The 14,465-nt window shown below is 44.0% G+C and overlaps 1 protein-coding gene across 6 annotated transcripts in view; it reads right to left on the bottom strand.

Moving 5' to 3' along the window:
* Window position 1: 1 nt before the first annotated feature.
* LOC123993305 (amyloid beta precursor protein binding family B member 2-like) overlaps window positions 2–14,465 on the bottom strand; it is a 65,391-nt gene continuing 50,927 nt past the window's right edge. For 3 of the 6 annotated variants that reach the window (XM_046295312.1, XM_046295311.1, XM_046295313.1), the window contains 7 exons: window positions 11,475–11,480; window positions 7,639–7,753; window positions 6,264–6,339; window positions 5,152–5,241; window positions 3,485–3,600; window positions 3,036–3,218; window positions 2–2,636 (listed from right to left, as the gene is read on the bottom strand). In XM_046295312.1, the coding sequence (XP_046151268.1) occupies window positions 2,463–2,636; window positions 3,036–3,218; window positions 3,485–3,600; window positions 5,152–5,241; window positions 6,264–6,339; window positions 7,639–7,753; window positions 11,475–11,480 (760 nt within the window). In that variant the 3' untranslated portion in view covers window positions 2–2,462. The remainder of the gene's footprint in view (window positions 2,637–3,035; window positions 3,219–3,484; window positions 3,601–5,151; window positions 5,242–6,263; window positions 6,340–7,638; window positions 7,754–11,474; window positions 11,481–14,465) is intronic. The other 3 variants (XM_046295315.1, XM_046295314.1, XM_046295316.1) reach the window with 3 other exon arrangements.

The following is a 14,465-nucleotide window of genomic DNA, read 5'->3' as shown; positions in this document are numbered from 1 at the left end:
CTTGTTTTTGTATTGCATTTATTTTCACAACAGATCACAATTACATGGTGTAGAGATGAGTGAAGAACAGAGCACATGAATCACACTATTTTCACGTATATGTTTTTAACGTTGGAGTGGATTGCATTCACAGAGTTGAGTTAGAGTGTAGAGAGGTGTACCTGGGTCCTAGAGGAGACAGTGGGCGGTCAGCTCTCCATAGTTGGGTGAATGTGTGTGTGTGTGTGTGTGTTTGTGAGTGGGGACAGGTTTAGATAGTCTGGTAGAGTTAGACCTTTGTGCAGAGCACTTATCTCCATAATGACACCCTCCTCTGTAACCTCTCTCTCCAACGATGATCCATCTCTCTCTCTCCCCCCTCACATTCAGATTACAAACACATGAAATACCAACACCACCCCATTCCTCCCTCTCACCTCTCATCTCCAACCTGGGGTACAATCATTACTTTACAATAATTATAGTACAATCTGAGCACCCCTCCTCAAGGGAGACATTGGTTCAGTCCGTTATGTGAGCCAGATTGGATGGAAGACATTGGCTCCCATGTTCTGTACACTCCCTGTCTCTGTTAGGACATCATGGCTGTATCGTCCTTCACATGACACGTCTCTATTGGAGTCTGGTGCTCAAAGGTTGCCAGGTCGGGTAGAAGAGATGGATGGCGGCGTTTGGTCAGTGGCCTTGTCCATAGCGATCGGCTTTTACCATGTCAACGAGACAGACGTCTTAAGGAGACCCTTGTGTGTGTGTCCCGTTCTGGAATGCTACTCAGTTTGGCACTGCGATGGGAACAGGGCAGCTCTCACTGTGTACAAGAAGTTTAAAAATAAAAAGTGTGGATAAACAAACACACATTCAGTGTGGGCTTCCTGATGCAACAAAGCCAGCACTCAATGGGGATTGGTTATTTTTCTCAGGTATGTCCAGTGTGTCTCAGTATTAGTTTAAAGCCTGCGTCACAGGAAGCAATTTGGACGCAATTTAAATCGCATGCAACATCCAATCCTGTTATACATCACATCATGGTTTCATAAATAATTTGTTCTCCCTACAGTTTTCAGTCTTTCACTTCGCCCACGATTGGCTCATGTTGCCGACAATCCCAACGCTGTGTTCAGACACGCCAATAACCAAGGCTTTCAAAACATGTGGCCCTTATCTTTCATCAGACGAGAAAGAATTCTTCAAATAAAAAAAGATACACTTACTGTAGCAGTTTTACACAGATCCATTCAGCTTTGGGTGCCTCCATCTGACTAAACTACACTTCGAGAGTTACCTTTCCACACAGGTGTTTGGAGCACGCTAGATAGCTAATTAGCACAGGTGGTCGTCTCTTGTCTGTTTTCGTTAAACAAACGCAGTAACATGGAGATATGGCCGTGTCGGAACACTAACCCTAGCAAGGTGTGTATCAAATTAACTTTTAATTTTAAAAAAATGTATTATTTCTCGATGATATGAAAGACAAGGTCCATACACCTCCAAAACTGTACCGCAAGCGACTCGTGTTAATGTTCAGATTGAGCATCGGGGCTCTTAAGAAAACTCCCCCGTAGAGAAGACGCCTTCATCCAATAACTCTTATGTATAATGTAATGAGAGTCATGATCAAGGGCTATGTTGTACCTAGCTAACTAAGCTAGCAACGAGCTAGCCTAGCTAGCGCAGTTCATGTTGGCCAATTTCAGTTGAAACTCGACAGATAAAGGTCTCGGTTCACTTTTAAAATGACATTTATTGACTGCCAGACCATGTACATAAACCATGACTAGACAATGTTTTTCTGACATTTGGCATGTCTCTTTTGTTGTGGTTTGCAGCAACACTTACAGCTGTGTTGACATGACAACTGGGTCAGAGTTCCGTAGTCATGTAAAAAAAAAAATCCTGCTCACTGATTGGACACTGCATACAGTCAGTTGCGTGAAATATGATTCATTTCTATCTTGCGATGCAATGCAACTAAGTTGCAGGCCCCCCAAAATGTGGGGGGTGACACACTGGGCAACACAGGTGCAACTTTGTTGCAAGCAACATCAATTGTATCCAGAATGCTTTGTGTGACACCGGCTTAATACTCCATACAGCTCAGTGCCCGGTGAGGACAGCTGTGGCCTGGCTAAAGTAGGCAAGTCTCGCTATGACACAGCAGAGTTCAAAGCTCAATGGAAAGTTCCACTAGTGACGACCCATATTAACCTCACATCATTCTGCTGTATCTTGGCCTTCCTCTTCTTCTTCTGCAGATTAGTTCACTTTTTATTATTTTGAGCAGATACACATTTCCAGATCCATTCCTCCTTTGGTCTGCCCAGTGGTGTTAAGTTAACATATATGTACATCGTTGGTTACCATGGCTGGTATTGGTTAGGAGTGGTTGTAGGTCTTAGTTGTGGCGGCAGTGTGAGTGACAAAGCCAGGGGCTGTGGTAGGGGGTGTGGTCAGTGAGCTGTCCGTCATTGCTGAGGCAGTTCTGAGGGCGTTTTCTTTGTTTTCAGAGTGTCTATGAGAGACTGGACGCCACGCTTCACGCTGGTGGTCACCCGGCGCGTCACCGAGTCGGGGGGTGGGGAGGAGGAGCCAGCTCTCTGAGAGGGGGGGCGTGCCACCAGACACTTCTGATACCGCAGCTGAGGAAGAGGAGGAAGGGGGGGAGAGGAAAGTACATCAGAGTCTAACTCAACCACAACCCTAACACTAACTCTAGCTTCATGTCCACGTCTTGGTTCAACCCTAACCGTAGCCTCAACCACAACCTTAAACCAATCACAACCCTAACCGTAGCCTCAACCACAACCTTAAACCAATCACAACCCTAACCGTAACCTCAACCACAACCTTAAACCAATCACAACCCTAACCGTAGCCTCAACCACAACCTTAAACCAATCACAACCCTAACACTACCTCTAGCTTCATGTCCACTTCCTGGTTCAACCCTAAATGCAAGAACGAGGTAAAGAGGATAAGCAGACAATGTATATATACAGTATGTGTGTACACACAGTAGGTATGAGTAGGAGTCTCACCACGCAAGCAGCTTGCACGGCCTCAGACACACTGCCAGCGTTGGGGTCACACCAAAACACGTGGCACTGGAAGTGCTGGTTCCCAGAGTCCATGACGAAAGCAAAGGTGTGGATGTCCCGGCCCACTCCCATGAAGGACAGGAAACGCACGCGGCACTCCACCAGCACTTCCTCCTCCTCTTCCTGTCCAGGGGACCAATGGTTATAGAATATAGTGAATGTTCAGGTAGAAATGAAGACATGTTTTTTTGTCATGATGAGGGCAATGGGTCAAAGCAAGAAAAGCCAGGTTGGTTAAGATGAAATCAATATCTACAGTAGGTTTCAGTCCAGACGGATGAGATGTGAATTTTTTGTTTCACATGCGGTTGCCAAATGGATAACAAATGCAAATCATCAATGTGGTTCAGAGATAATCCACAGGTACGGGAAGAAGATCTGCTACTTGCCTTCTCCTTGATGACAGCCACAGTGGCGTCAGCCACACTCAGTATGACAGGGGTCCAGTCCTCTTTTCCTGTGGAGGACACCAGGCTCTCTATAGCCCCGTTGATTATGTCCATACCTGGAGAGGGAGAGGAAAGAGAGAGAGGTGGTGAAACCTGAGTTTGTTTTCTAACTCCAGTAGAGTGGTGGTCGGTGCTAGATTTAGACTACAACACGATACTCACATTTTCCCTGTACCCATCATGAGGTCGTTACAATTTAGCCTATGAATGAAAGTTTACAACATAGGTGCACAGGTCGAGAGAACATGTTTAAATAATCAGGGTGACAGAGAGTGACTCATTGGATACCGCCTTGCACAGTTTTGACTGGATTTAGCTGATATAGGGTGTAATCATTAGTCCAACCATTGCCAACAAGAGTTTCTATTGGACAAATTCAAGTATATTTAGCCCCATTTCGTTCCGTTCGCTTCTGTTTAAGAAACGTTTTTAAAAAGAATTTGGCGGTAGGAATACACCTCTGATCACATGCAAACACAGTTCACTTTCATAGCAGCCACATACAAACAGCATGATCACTTGCTCGTTGTATTCCTTCTCGCATCAACGCGCTCTCCTCCTCTCACCTTTTCCCTTCGCTTGTGGACTTCAGTTCACAACACATCAGCTGTCTGTGACCAGGCAAAAAAACTTTCCAAGCCAAACCTTCATATCATAATTGCTAACAACTACACACAGCCTACGTCTTTGTCCCCATATTAGCTAATGTCATAGTCGATATAGCAACGAGAATTAACGTGTTAGTAAACCCGCTACAATCATGCAGTGTACAGTCAGAAAGCAGTTTAGCAGTGGGCCCCGGTGGCAATAAATTAATAAAACCAAAAGCTTACTTTGACTTGTAAGAGTTTCTGTGTGGGATAGCAATAGCCAGCAAGCTAACATAGCATCCCTCTCTGTTTGAGTAGGCTAAACTGGCTAGATGCATAAACTAGCTAAGCAAGTGAAAGTGAAAAAATACTATGAGAAATATAGCTAGCTTTCTCTCTCCCTCTCTCTCTTGCTTCTCTTTCATTTTTGAAGAATTTAATTTGCTCAAAACTATTCAGCTATTGTCTGTATCTTTCAGTCAACTACTCACCACATTGTATGCATTGCAGTCTAGCTAGCTATATCTTATTCTTTCAGTACTAGATTCATTATCTGATCCTTTGATTGGGTAGACAACATGTCAGTTCCTGCTGCAAGTGCTCTGATAGGTTGGAGGACATCCTCCGTCAGTTGTCAGAATTACTGTGTAAGTCTATGGAAGGGGGTGAAAACCAGGAACCTCCTAGGTTTTGTATTGAAGTCAATGTACCCCGAAGAGGACGGAAGCTAGCTGTCCTCCGGCTACACTATGGTGCTACCCTACAAAATGCTGTTGAAGCTACCGTAGACCTTCATAGCAAAACAGTGTGTTTTAATAAATTATTTGATGACGTGAATATATTTAGTATAGTTTAATCTAAAAAGGATAACTGTAATGTTTCACTATTTAGATTTTTTGGTCATCTCCTTGCTCCTCTGAGGAGCCTTCACTGCTCCAGTATGTGTACAGGTGTATGGACCATGATTAACGGAACAATTCAGGTGGTTAGGTACGGCTGTATATGTAGCGTCCTTACTTCTCTTACCTATGGGGCGAGACACAGACGTCATCCCCAGGTAGTTCACATTGAACTTCTGCACCAGCTCAGTCTTTGGGATGGGAAACTCTGTGGGAGAATACACACATCAGACACGAAAGATGCACACACACACATACACACACACACACACACACACACTACAAAGGATGTCCAAGCAGACTTGTTAGTCTAAAATACAAAAATAAACCGATTCTTGTGTGAATATTTGAATGTTTCAGATGCTATTGCATCTAATTAGGTCATATGAAAAAACAACTGAAGATGGTTATTCATACAAGTGTGCAGAGCTTCAGAGGGGCTGTTTTGATAAATGCTCGGCTCAAAAACAAAGTGTATTTACAGGGCGGCCTGAAGGGCGGGAGGTCTTCTATCCCTCTGTCCTTCCTCACACAGAGAAGAGTGTAAAGACCAACACCCTGGATAAAGGACAGAACAGGAGTTCGTCTACTTCCTATTACACTCTGCCTGAGGGTCGGGGACAAACAAGGGATGGAATGAAAGGAGGTGAGAGACAGTGGAGGGATCTGATAGTGGAGTGCATAGGCGGTTTGGTCGTGGTAGCGAGTAGCGAGTGAGCGATGTTCGTCCAATGAGCGCTTTGATCTCTCAACAGGGGTTTGCTGAGCGTTAGGGCTGGCTACGACTCAACACTAATTGGCTTTTAATGAGGTGAGCTGCTCCTGTGAGCTCAGAGCCCATCCATGATTTTTACTCCATGCACAGAATAAAAGTTTTTCCCCCGCAGTCAGCAGATCCTGACACAAAAGCTGAAGTTATGGGATGAATTGTTATTTTATTATCTATAATAATTGGTTTAGTACTTTTGGTAATGTGTCATGAGATGTTGTACTGTTGTCAGCATAATTCAGGCTTAAGTGAACCAAGCACAGCTTTTTCATTAACAAGTGTTTGCATTCAGTTCTGGATTCATAAGGGGGCTTTTTTCATTTGCAGTGAAACACTCATGAAATACACACAGAGGGTGAAACAAATCAAGTTATAACGCTCAACTCCAATTCCGTAAACAGATCACAATTAATGAATAGTACGTGTGTGTGTGTGTGTGTGTGTGTCACCAAGCCCCTTACCCTGGAGAGGAACATCGGAGCCTGTTTGGGATGAGCTGCAGGCAGCAGCCTTCGCACTCTTCCTCTCAGCCATAATCTGGAGGTAGAGAGGAGTGGGGGAGTTCGGGAGAGTCAGACGGGGGAAGAGAGGGGGGGATACGATGGTAATGTGAAACAAAGAAATTCAAAGCGTTTAAACTTCAAACTCAGAAAGAAGCACAAGGCATTATGTGTTCTTTGAACTAAAATGTAGACATATTTCCTAATGAATGAATCTCTCTCCGTTTCTCTTCTCGATCTCTCCGTGGTCTTATACTGCAGCAGAGCAGCCACGCTCCTTACGGGCGCTATAATGTGCTGCACTCCCTTCCAGATAGTTGATTAATTGTAGGTGTCATTAATCAAAGTCTATGGTGAGTCTGCAACTCTCTTCTCACAGGGGAACAAACACACACACACGTATGTATGGACACAGGCAGGCAGGCAGGCAGGCACACACACACACACACACACACACACACACACACACACACACACACACACACACACACACACACACACACACACACACACACACACACACACACACACACACACACACACACACACACACACACACACACACACACACACACACACACACACACACACACACACACACACACACACACACACACACTGCACACCAACAGAGGCTGAGGTCAGTAAGTTTTCACACTGCAGTAGGAATTGTTTTAAATAGACAATGTGGAGTGTGGGACTTATTTACTAGCACACAATGAGTGACTGTTTGGGATGATTCATTTACTTCTGTATGGGACTGCCAGGCCAACAACATATTGAGTAATAGCTGAGAAACACTGAGACAAGATGTTGAGCTTTTTTCCAAAGTGGGTCACCATCTCTCTTGTCAGAAAGCAGATCACAAACAACAGACAAGGAGACTACCTTTTATTTTGCTGAGTGAATTGTCCTTTTCAAGGTCATGCCTGGTCTAAAGCCTACAGGCCGTCGAAGCTGTCAGTGTCTAGAACAGTGAAACTGGTCTAGTCTCCATGTGCATGATACATTCGTAAGGAACAGGACATTCAGCAGGGACTGGGGATGAGTAGCAGCAGTTTAGCAGTCTCCTCTCCTTGCCACTGTTACATAACGAACGTAGGTTACGCCTTTCAGGGCTAGCGCTTCCTTAACCCTGAGTGGGGTTAAAACACTCCCCCAACCTCCCCTCAACCTCACAACTGCCCGCCCCAGGGCAGATCCAATGGTGGTGTTGGTGGCGGGTACACATACTGTAAGCACGATTGCAATTTGACCAAAATGAGGTGTGTACTTCTTTCTACTCCCTCGACTTGAATTTAAAGGACAGAGCATTTCTGTGAGAATGCCCACTCACCTTGGAACAGATTTCGTGGAGACTCGTTGCTATGGCTTCTGCAGGGGTATCACATCGAAACACATGGCATTTCAACACCCGTGTGTTTTTGTCTCTCGCCACATAGGCAAAGTCCCTATAGAAGGGATAGAAGATATCGTATGAGACATGAATACGTGTCATATTCACATGTATGTGTATGGCAGGTAATTAAATACGTTAGAATAGTATATTTTGACATGATGAATGTTGGTGAAAGGCATGGGATAGCAGACAGACGTTTCCACTTTCTACTACTATGAAATTCAGACAACTTGACTTCTTCCACATTTTGTTAGGTTACAGCCTTATTCAAAAATTGTTTAAATTGTCCCCCCCCTCATCAATCTACACACAATACCCCTTAATGACAAAGCAAAAACAGGTTTTAAGAATGTTTGCAAATGTATATATATCACATTTACATAAGTATTCAGACCCTTTACTCAGTACTTTGTTGAAGCCCCTTTGGCAACGATTACAGCCTCGAGTCTTCTTGGGTATGACCCAACAAGCTTGGCACACCTGTATTTGGGGAGTTTCTCCCATTATTCTCTCCAGATCCTCTCAAGCTCTGTCAGGTTGGATGGGGAGCGTCGTCTCTCCAGAGATGTTCGATTGGGTTCAAGTCCAGGCTCTGTATGGGCCACTCAAGGACATTCAGAGACCTGTCCCGAAGCTACTCCTGCATTGTCTTCGCTGTGTGCTTAGGGTCGTTGTCCTATTGGAAGGTGAACTGTTCCCCCAGTCTGATGTCCTGAGCGCTCTGGAGCAGGCTTTCATCAAGGATCTCTCTGTACTTTGCTCCGTTCATCTTGCCTCAATCCTGACTAGTCTCACAGTCCCTGCCGCTGAAATACACCCCTACAGCATGATGCTGCCACCACCATGCTTCACCGTAGGGATGGTGCCAGGTTTCCTTCATACGTGACACTTGACATTCAGGCTAAAGAGTTGAATCTTGGTTTCATCAGACCAGAGAATCTTGTTTCTCATGGTCTGAGAGTCTTTAGGTGCCTTTTGGCAAACTCCAAGAGGGCTGTCGTGCCTTTTAGGATTCCGTCTGGCCACTCTACCATAAATGCCTGATTGGTGGAATGCTGCAGAGATGGTTGTCCTGGAAGGTTCTCCCATCTCCACAGAGGAACTCTAGAGCTCTGTCAGAGTGACCATCGGGTACTTGCTCACCTCCCTTACCAAGGCCCTTCTCCCCCGATTTCTCAGTTTGGCCGGGCGGCCAGCTCTAGGATGAGTCTCGGTGGTTCCAAATTTTTTCCATTTAAAAATTATGGAGGCCACTGTGCTCTTGGGGACCTTCAATGCTGCAGAAATGTTTTGGTACCCTTCCTGTTTTGGTACCAATCCTGTCTAGGAGCTCTAGGGACAATTCCTTCGATCTCATGGCTTGGTTTTTGCTCTGACATGCACTGTCAGCTGTGGGACCTTATTATAGACAGATGTATGCCTTTCCAAATCATGTCCAATCAATTGATTTTCCCACAGGTGGACTCCAATCAAGTTGTAGAAACATCTCAAGGATGATCAATGGAAACAGGATGCACCTGAGCTCAATTTCAAGTCTCATAGCAAAGGGTCTGAATACTTAAGTAAATAAGGTATTTCTGTTTTTTTGTAAATTTGTAAAAACCTGTTTTGACTTTGTCATTATTGGGTATTGTGTGTAGATTGCTGAGGATTTGTATTTATTTAATCCATTTTAGAATAAGGCTGTAACGGAACAAAATGTGGAAAAAGTGAAGGGGTCTGACTACTTTCGGACATGCAATGTATGGTACATTACCCTGACATGCAATGTATGGTACATTACCCTGGCATGCAATGTATGGTACATTACCCTGGCATGCAATGTACGGTACATTACCCTGGCATGCAATGTGTGGTACATTACCCTGACGTGCAATGTATGGTACATTACCCTGACATGCAATGTATGGTACATTACCCTGGCATGCAATGTACGGTACATTACCCTGGCATGCAATGTGTGGTACATTACCCTGACATGCAATGTGTGGTACATTACCCTGGCATGCAATGTATGGTACATTACCCTGGCATGTAATGTATGGTACATTACCCCGGCATGCAATGTATGGTACATTACCCTGACATGCAATGTGTGGTACATTACCCTGACATGCAATGTGTGGTACATTACCCTGACATGCAATGTGTGGTACATTACCCTGACATGCAATGTGTGGTACATTACCCCGACATGCAATGTGTGGTACATTACCCTGACATGCAATGTGTGGTACATTACCCTGACATGCAATGTATGGTTGAACGATAAAAATAAGCTACTTTGTTCACTTGTTTCCACAGATGACAGATGATGAGTGCTTCTCTATCGTCAGTGAACAGTTATTATCATACTTTATTATCATTCACTGCCTTAAGAAGACGTGTCTTCTCAGTGGTGGGCACACACACACACACACACACACACACACACACACACACACACACACACACACACACACACACACACACACACACACACACACACACACACACACACACACACACACACACACACACACACACACACACACACACACACACACACACACACGTGTCCCATTGCCTAAGGGTAAAGGAAATGCCATGCTGAGATCTTCAGACAGTGGCCACATGCCAGAGAGGAGGCAGTGACTCCCAGTGAGAGAGAGAGAAAGACAGAAAGAGCGAGAGAGGGGGAGAGAGAGAGAGAGAGAGAGAGAGAGAGAGAGAGAGAGAGAGAGAGAGAGAGAGAGAGAGAGAGAGAGAGAGAGAGAGAGAGAGAGAGAGAGAGAGAGAGAGAGAAAGAGACAGACAGAAGGAAAAAACAGAGACACGTGTGGGGATGGGGGGATTGAGTAACACAATATACTGATAGTGGGATGGGGATGAAATACAACACCTGTCATCCACACATCATGTACACACACACCATCAACAGAGAATCATCCCAGAGTATAGTGCAGAGTGGGAATCCAAGAAACTATGGACAAAGTGATAAAGAAAGAATGTCAGATGAAGGAGAGAGTGCTGGGGAGTGGAACCATGCTGAGGGGCCGTGCAGAGCCACAGGTGCAGATGTGAATCAAACACACACACACCTAGGGACACTCAGCATTTATCACAGTGGTCCACTCTGATTATGAGTCCATTACCAGCCCCGTTTCCCTGCTTAATTGTGTGCTCACACACTTTGGGTCAATAATACTCGGTTCCTGTCCAGCGTAGAGAATTGTGTGCATTTTGACTGCGTGTGTGTGTACATTTAGAGCTCGATTCAATCCACACCGCGGAAGTTCAGCTTTCCAGCGTATTGAAATTGAAAGCCAATGTTCCCGCTTTAGCGTTGACTTCATACACGGTAAACGCTGTGTATGTCGGCTCAATCAGGAAATTACCTTTAAAATTCTACCGCCGAATCTGTACCGCTTCAGCGCTACCAGACTGAGTAGAGGCCTTAAGCATTCTGTCACACAAGCTGCAGAGTACAGTGGCCCTGCGTCTATATTTACAAACACCTCATATATCGCGTTTAACGCCTTTTGAGAGCAGAAACAGAAACACAGATGCAGCATGGAGATAAAAACAGCCCGTGGCGACTCTGTGCGTGAGCGCCAGTGTGTAGTGCTGTGTTATAGCTAAAGAGCAGAGCTCACTCCCAGGCTTTCTGCTGTCTGTCTGTCACTCCCCAGGCAGCTGAAGAGGCGTGTGACTGCGGGTAAAATGGAGGACTTGACACAATGGTTAAAAGAAAAGACAAAAGGCAATACGTGGAGCACACAGCAACCATTTACCTTTCCCTGGGTCCAGGGAAGCAGAGGGAAGGAGAGAGGAAGAGAGCGGGAGGAGAGAGAGAGGGGGGGAAAAATGAAAGAAAGAAAGAATAAAGAATGTGAAAGACATTGTTATTACATTAAATATTCTGGGGTGATCACAGAGGATGCTCTTTGGTCCCAATCAGAAGGTGTCTCCATTCCCTGAGCCGTGTGTGTGTGTGTGTGTGTGTGTGTGTGTGTGTGTGTGTGTGTGTGTGTGTGTGTGTGTGTGTGTGTGTGTGTGTGTGTGTGTGTGTGTGTGTGTGTGTGTGTGTGTGTGTGTAAGCTTCACCTCTGTATACTTTTCATTTCAGAGGCAGAGCTTAGCGTTCCCGCTCCATTATGACACATCACACCTCTGCTGTTTGACATGCTGACACACACACACAACACACACACTAAACCTGGCGTTATATGCAACCGAACGCTTGCTTCGCTCTCATCCCCTCTCCCTCTCATCCCCTCTCCCTCTTATTCCCTCTCCCTCTCCGCCTCTCTCTCAAATTCACTCGTTTCACCTCATTTCCCTCTACCTTTCCCCCTCTTTTTTTTCTCTTTCATCCTCCGTTCATCCATTACCCTTTTAATCTTCCTTCCATCACTCTACTTTCACTTCTCTCTCTCTCCCCTACCCCTCCCACCCCCCAATCTCTCTCCTGCCTAATCTCTATCCAATTTCCCAGAGGGCGTTCCGGTGTAATAAAGGCCTAGTGCACTTACTTAAAAAATACATATTAATTATTTTCTAATTGTGATTAATCAGGGGGTCCTGCAACACTCTCAGCACCCCTGCCTCCCGTTGCTGTGGTCACTACAGATTTAGATAAAAACAGCTTTTATTTTATTTTATGGAACAATCTTCAGAATACCCAACAGTTGGATGCATCAGTGCCTTTTGAGCAGTTTAGATTATTGGTGGAGGATTATATATATATTTTTTTTAATAATTGTGTTTTTTTATTTTTTTGTGTGTTTTCTATGCTCCCGCCCTGATTAAGTATTTGTGTCTGTAACGTTTAATGTGTACTTGCAGCTTGTCTTGAGCTGCAGGGCTCCTTTGCAAATGAGACCCTGGTCTTAATTGGACTGCTTAAATAAATACATCTCCTGGCTTTCATGATCCACTTCTCATTGAACACAGCAGCAGCGAGAGAGAGAGAAAGCTAGGCAGCTATTGGTGGAGACCAGAGAAAGCTAGGCAGTATTGGTGGAGACCAGAGAAAGCTAGGCAGTATTGGTGGAGACCAGAGAAAGCTAGGCAGTATTGGTGGAGACCAGAGAAAGCTAGGCAGTATTGGTGGAGACCAGAGAAAGCTAGGCAGTATTGGTGGAGACCAGAGAAAGCTACAATAGTGGAAAAAGTACCAAATTGCAGTGGTGTAAAGTACTACTTAAGTCTTTCTGTGGGGTATCTGTACTTTACTATATATATTTTTGACAACTTTTACTTTTACTCCACTACATTCCTAAAGAGAATAATGTACTTTTTTACTCCATACATTTTCCCTGTTGGAATCGGCTCAATTTTGATCATTGAGATAGTAAATGAATGATAGGAAAGGAAAGAAACAGGGTTATGTCAGAAGTCCATTGGTTTTTCTTCAGAGAACCATTAACATCTGTGTATTAGATGAAAGAGGGGTTGAGGTCAGGAGGTGAGGACAGATACTCTTAAGGCGGTAATAAAGGTTTGTTATCTTGTTACCCTCTTTATTAGCTTCCTGTAGAGCCATAAACTGTAAGGATTGGAGAAGGAGGAGTGTTTTAAGTAGGATATATATAACTGTGAAGTGAGAAATGTTTTACTGTCTGATTACAGCTGTACAGAACCTTTGTGAAGAATTCAACTTGGTTAAAGCTTCTCTGGTGTCCGTGAGTTATTTACTCTGAAAAATAAGAACCTAACACACCCAAAAGTACTCGTTACATTTCGATTGCTTAGCAGGACAGGAACATTATCCAGGAACATCCCTGGTCATCCCTACTGCCTCTGATCTGGCAGACTCACTAAACACATGCTTCGTTTGTAAATTATGTCTGAGTGTTGGAGTGTGCCCCTGGCTATCCATAAATAAATAAAAACAAGACAATTGTGCCGTCTGGTTTGCTTAATATAAGGAATTTGAAATTATTTATACTTTTACTTTTGATACATAATTATGTATATTTGAGCAATTACATTTACTTTTGATACTTAATGCTTGCTCCTACCTGACACGCAGGCGTCCCATCTAGACATCTGGAAATGCAAATGCGCTATGCTAAATGCTAATAGTACTAGTTAAAACTCAAACGTTCATTAAAATACACATGCAGGGTATTGAATTAAAGCTATTTTGAATCCAGGCAACAAGTCAGATTTTTAAAATGCTTTTCCGCGAAAGCATGAGAAGCTATTATCTGATAGCATGTAACACCCCAAAAGACCCGCAGGGGACGTAAACAAAATAATTAGCATAGTCGTCGCTACACAAACCGCACAAATAAAATATAAAACATTCATTACCTTTGACCATCTTCTTTGTTGGCACTCCTAGATGTCCCATAAACATCACTATTGGGTCTTTTATTCGATTAAATCGGTCCATATATAGCCTAGATATCGATCTATGAAGACTGTGTGATAAACGGAAAAAAATAGCGTCTTATAACGTAACGTCATTTTTTTAAATTAAAAAAGTTGACGATAAACTTTCACAAAACACTTCGAAATACTTTTGTAATGCAACTTTAGGTATTAGTACACATTAATAAGCGATCAAATTGATCACGAGGCAATGTATATTCTATATGGGGTACGTCTGGAAATAATGTCCGGGTAAATCTCAAACAAAAATATCCGGTCGGAGACCTGAACAAATGGCTTGTCTCTTCTTCGTTTGACCATGAAACAAAGCCTAGGCAAATAACAAGACTGTTTACATCGTGTGGAAGCTATAGGTATTGCAACCTCAGCCCCATTTAATGTGG

This window comes from Oncorhynchus gorbuscha, linkage group LG13, assembly GCF_021184085.1.
Source record: "Oncorhynchus gorbuscha isolate QuinsamMale2020 ecotype Even-year linkage group LG13, OgorEven_v1.0, whole genome shotgun sequence".
Taxonomy (NCBI): domain Eukaryota; kingdom Metazoa; phylum Chordata; class Actinopteri; order Salmoniformes; family Salmonidae; genus Oncorhynchus; species Oncorhynchus gorbuscha.
Note: the sequence above shows the minus strand (reverse complement) of the source record. Positions and strands in the feature narration are given on the sequence as shown.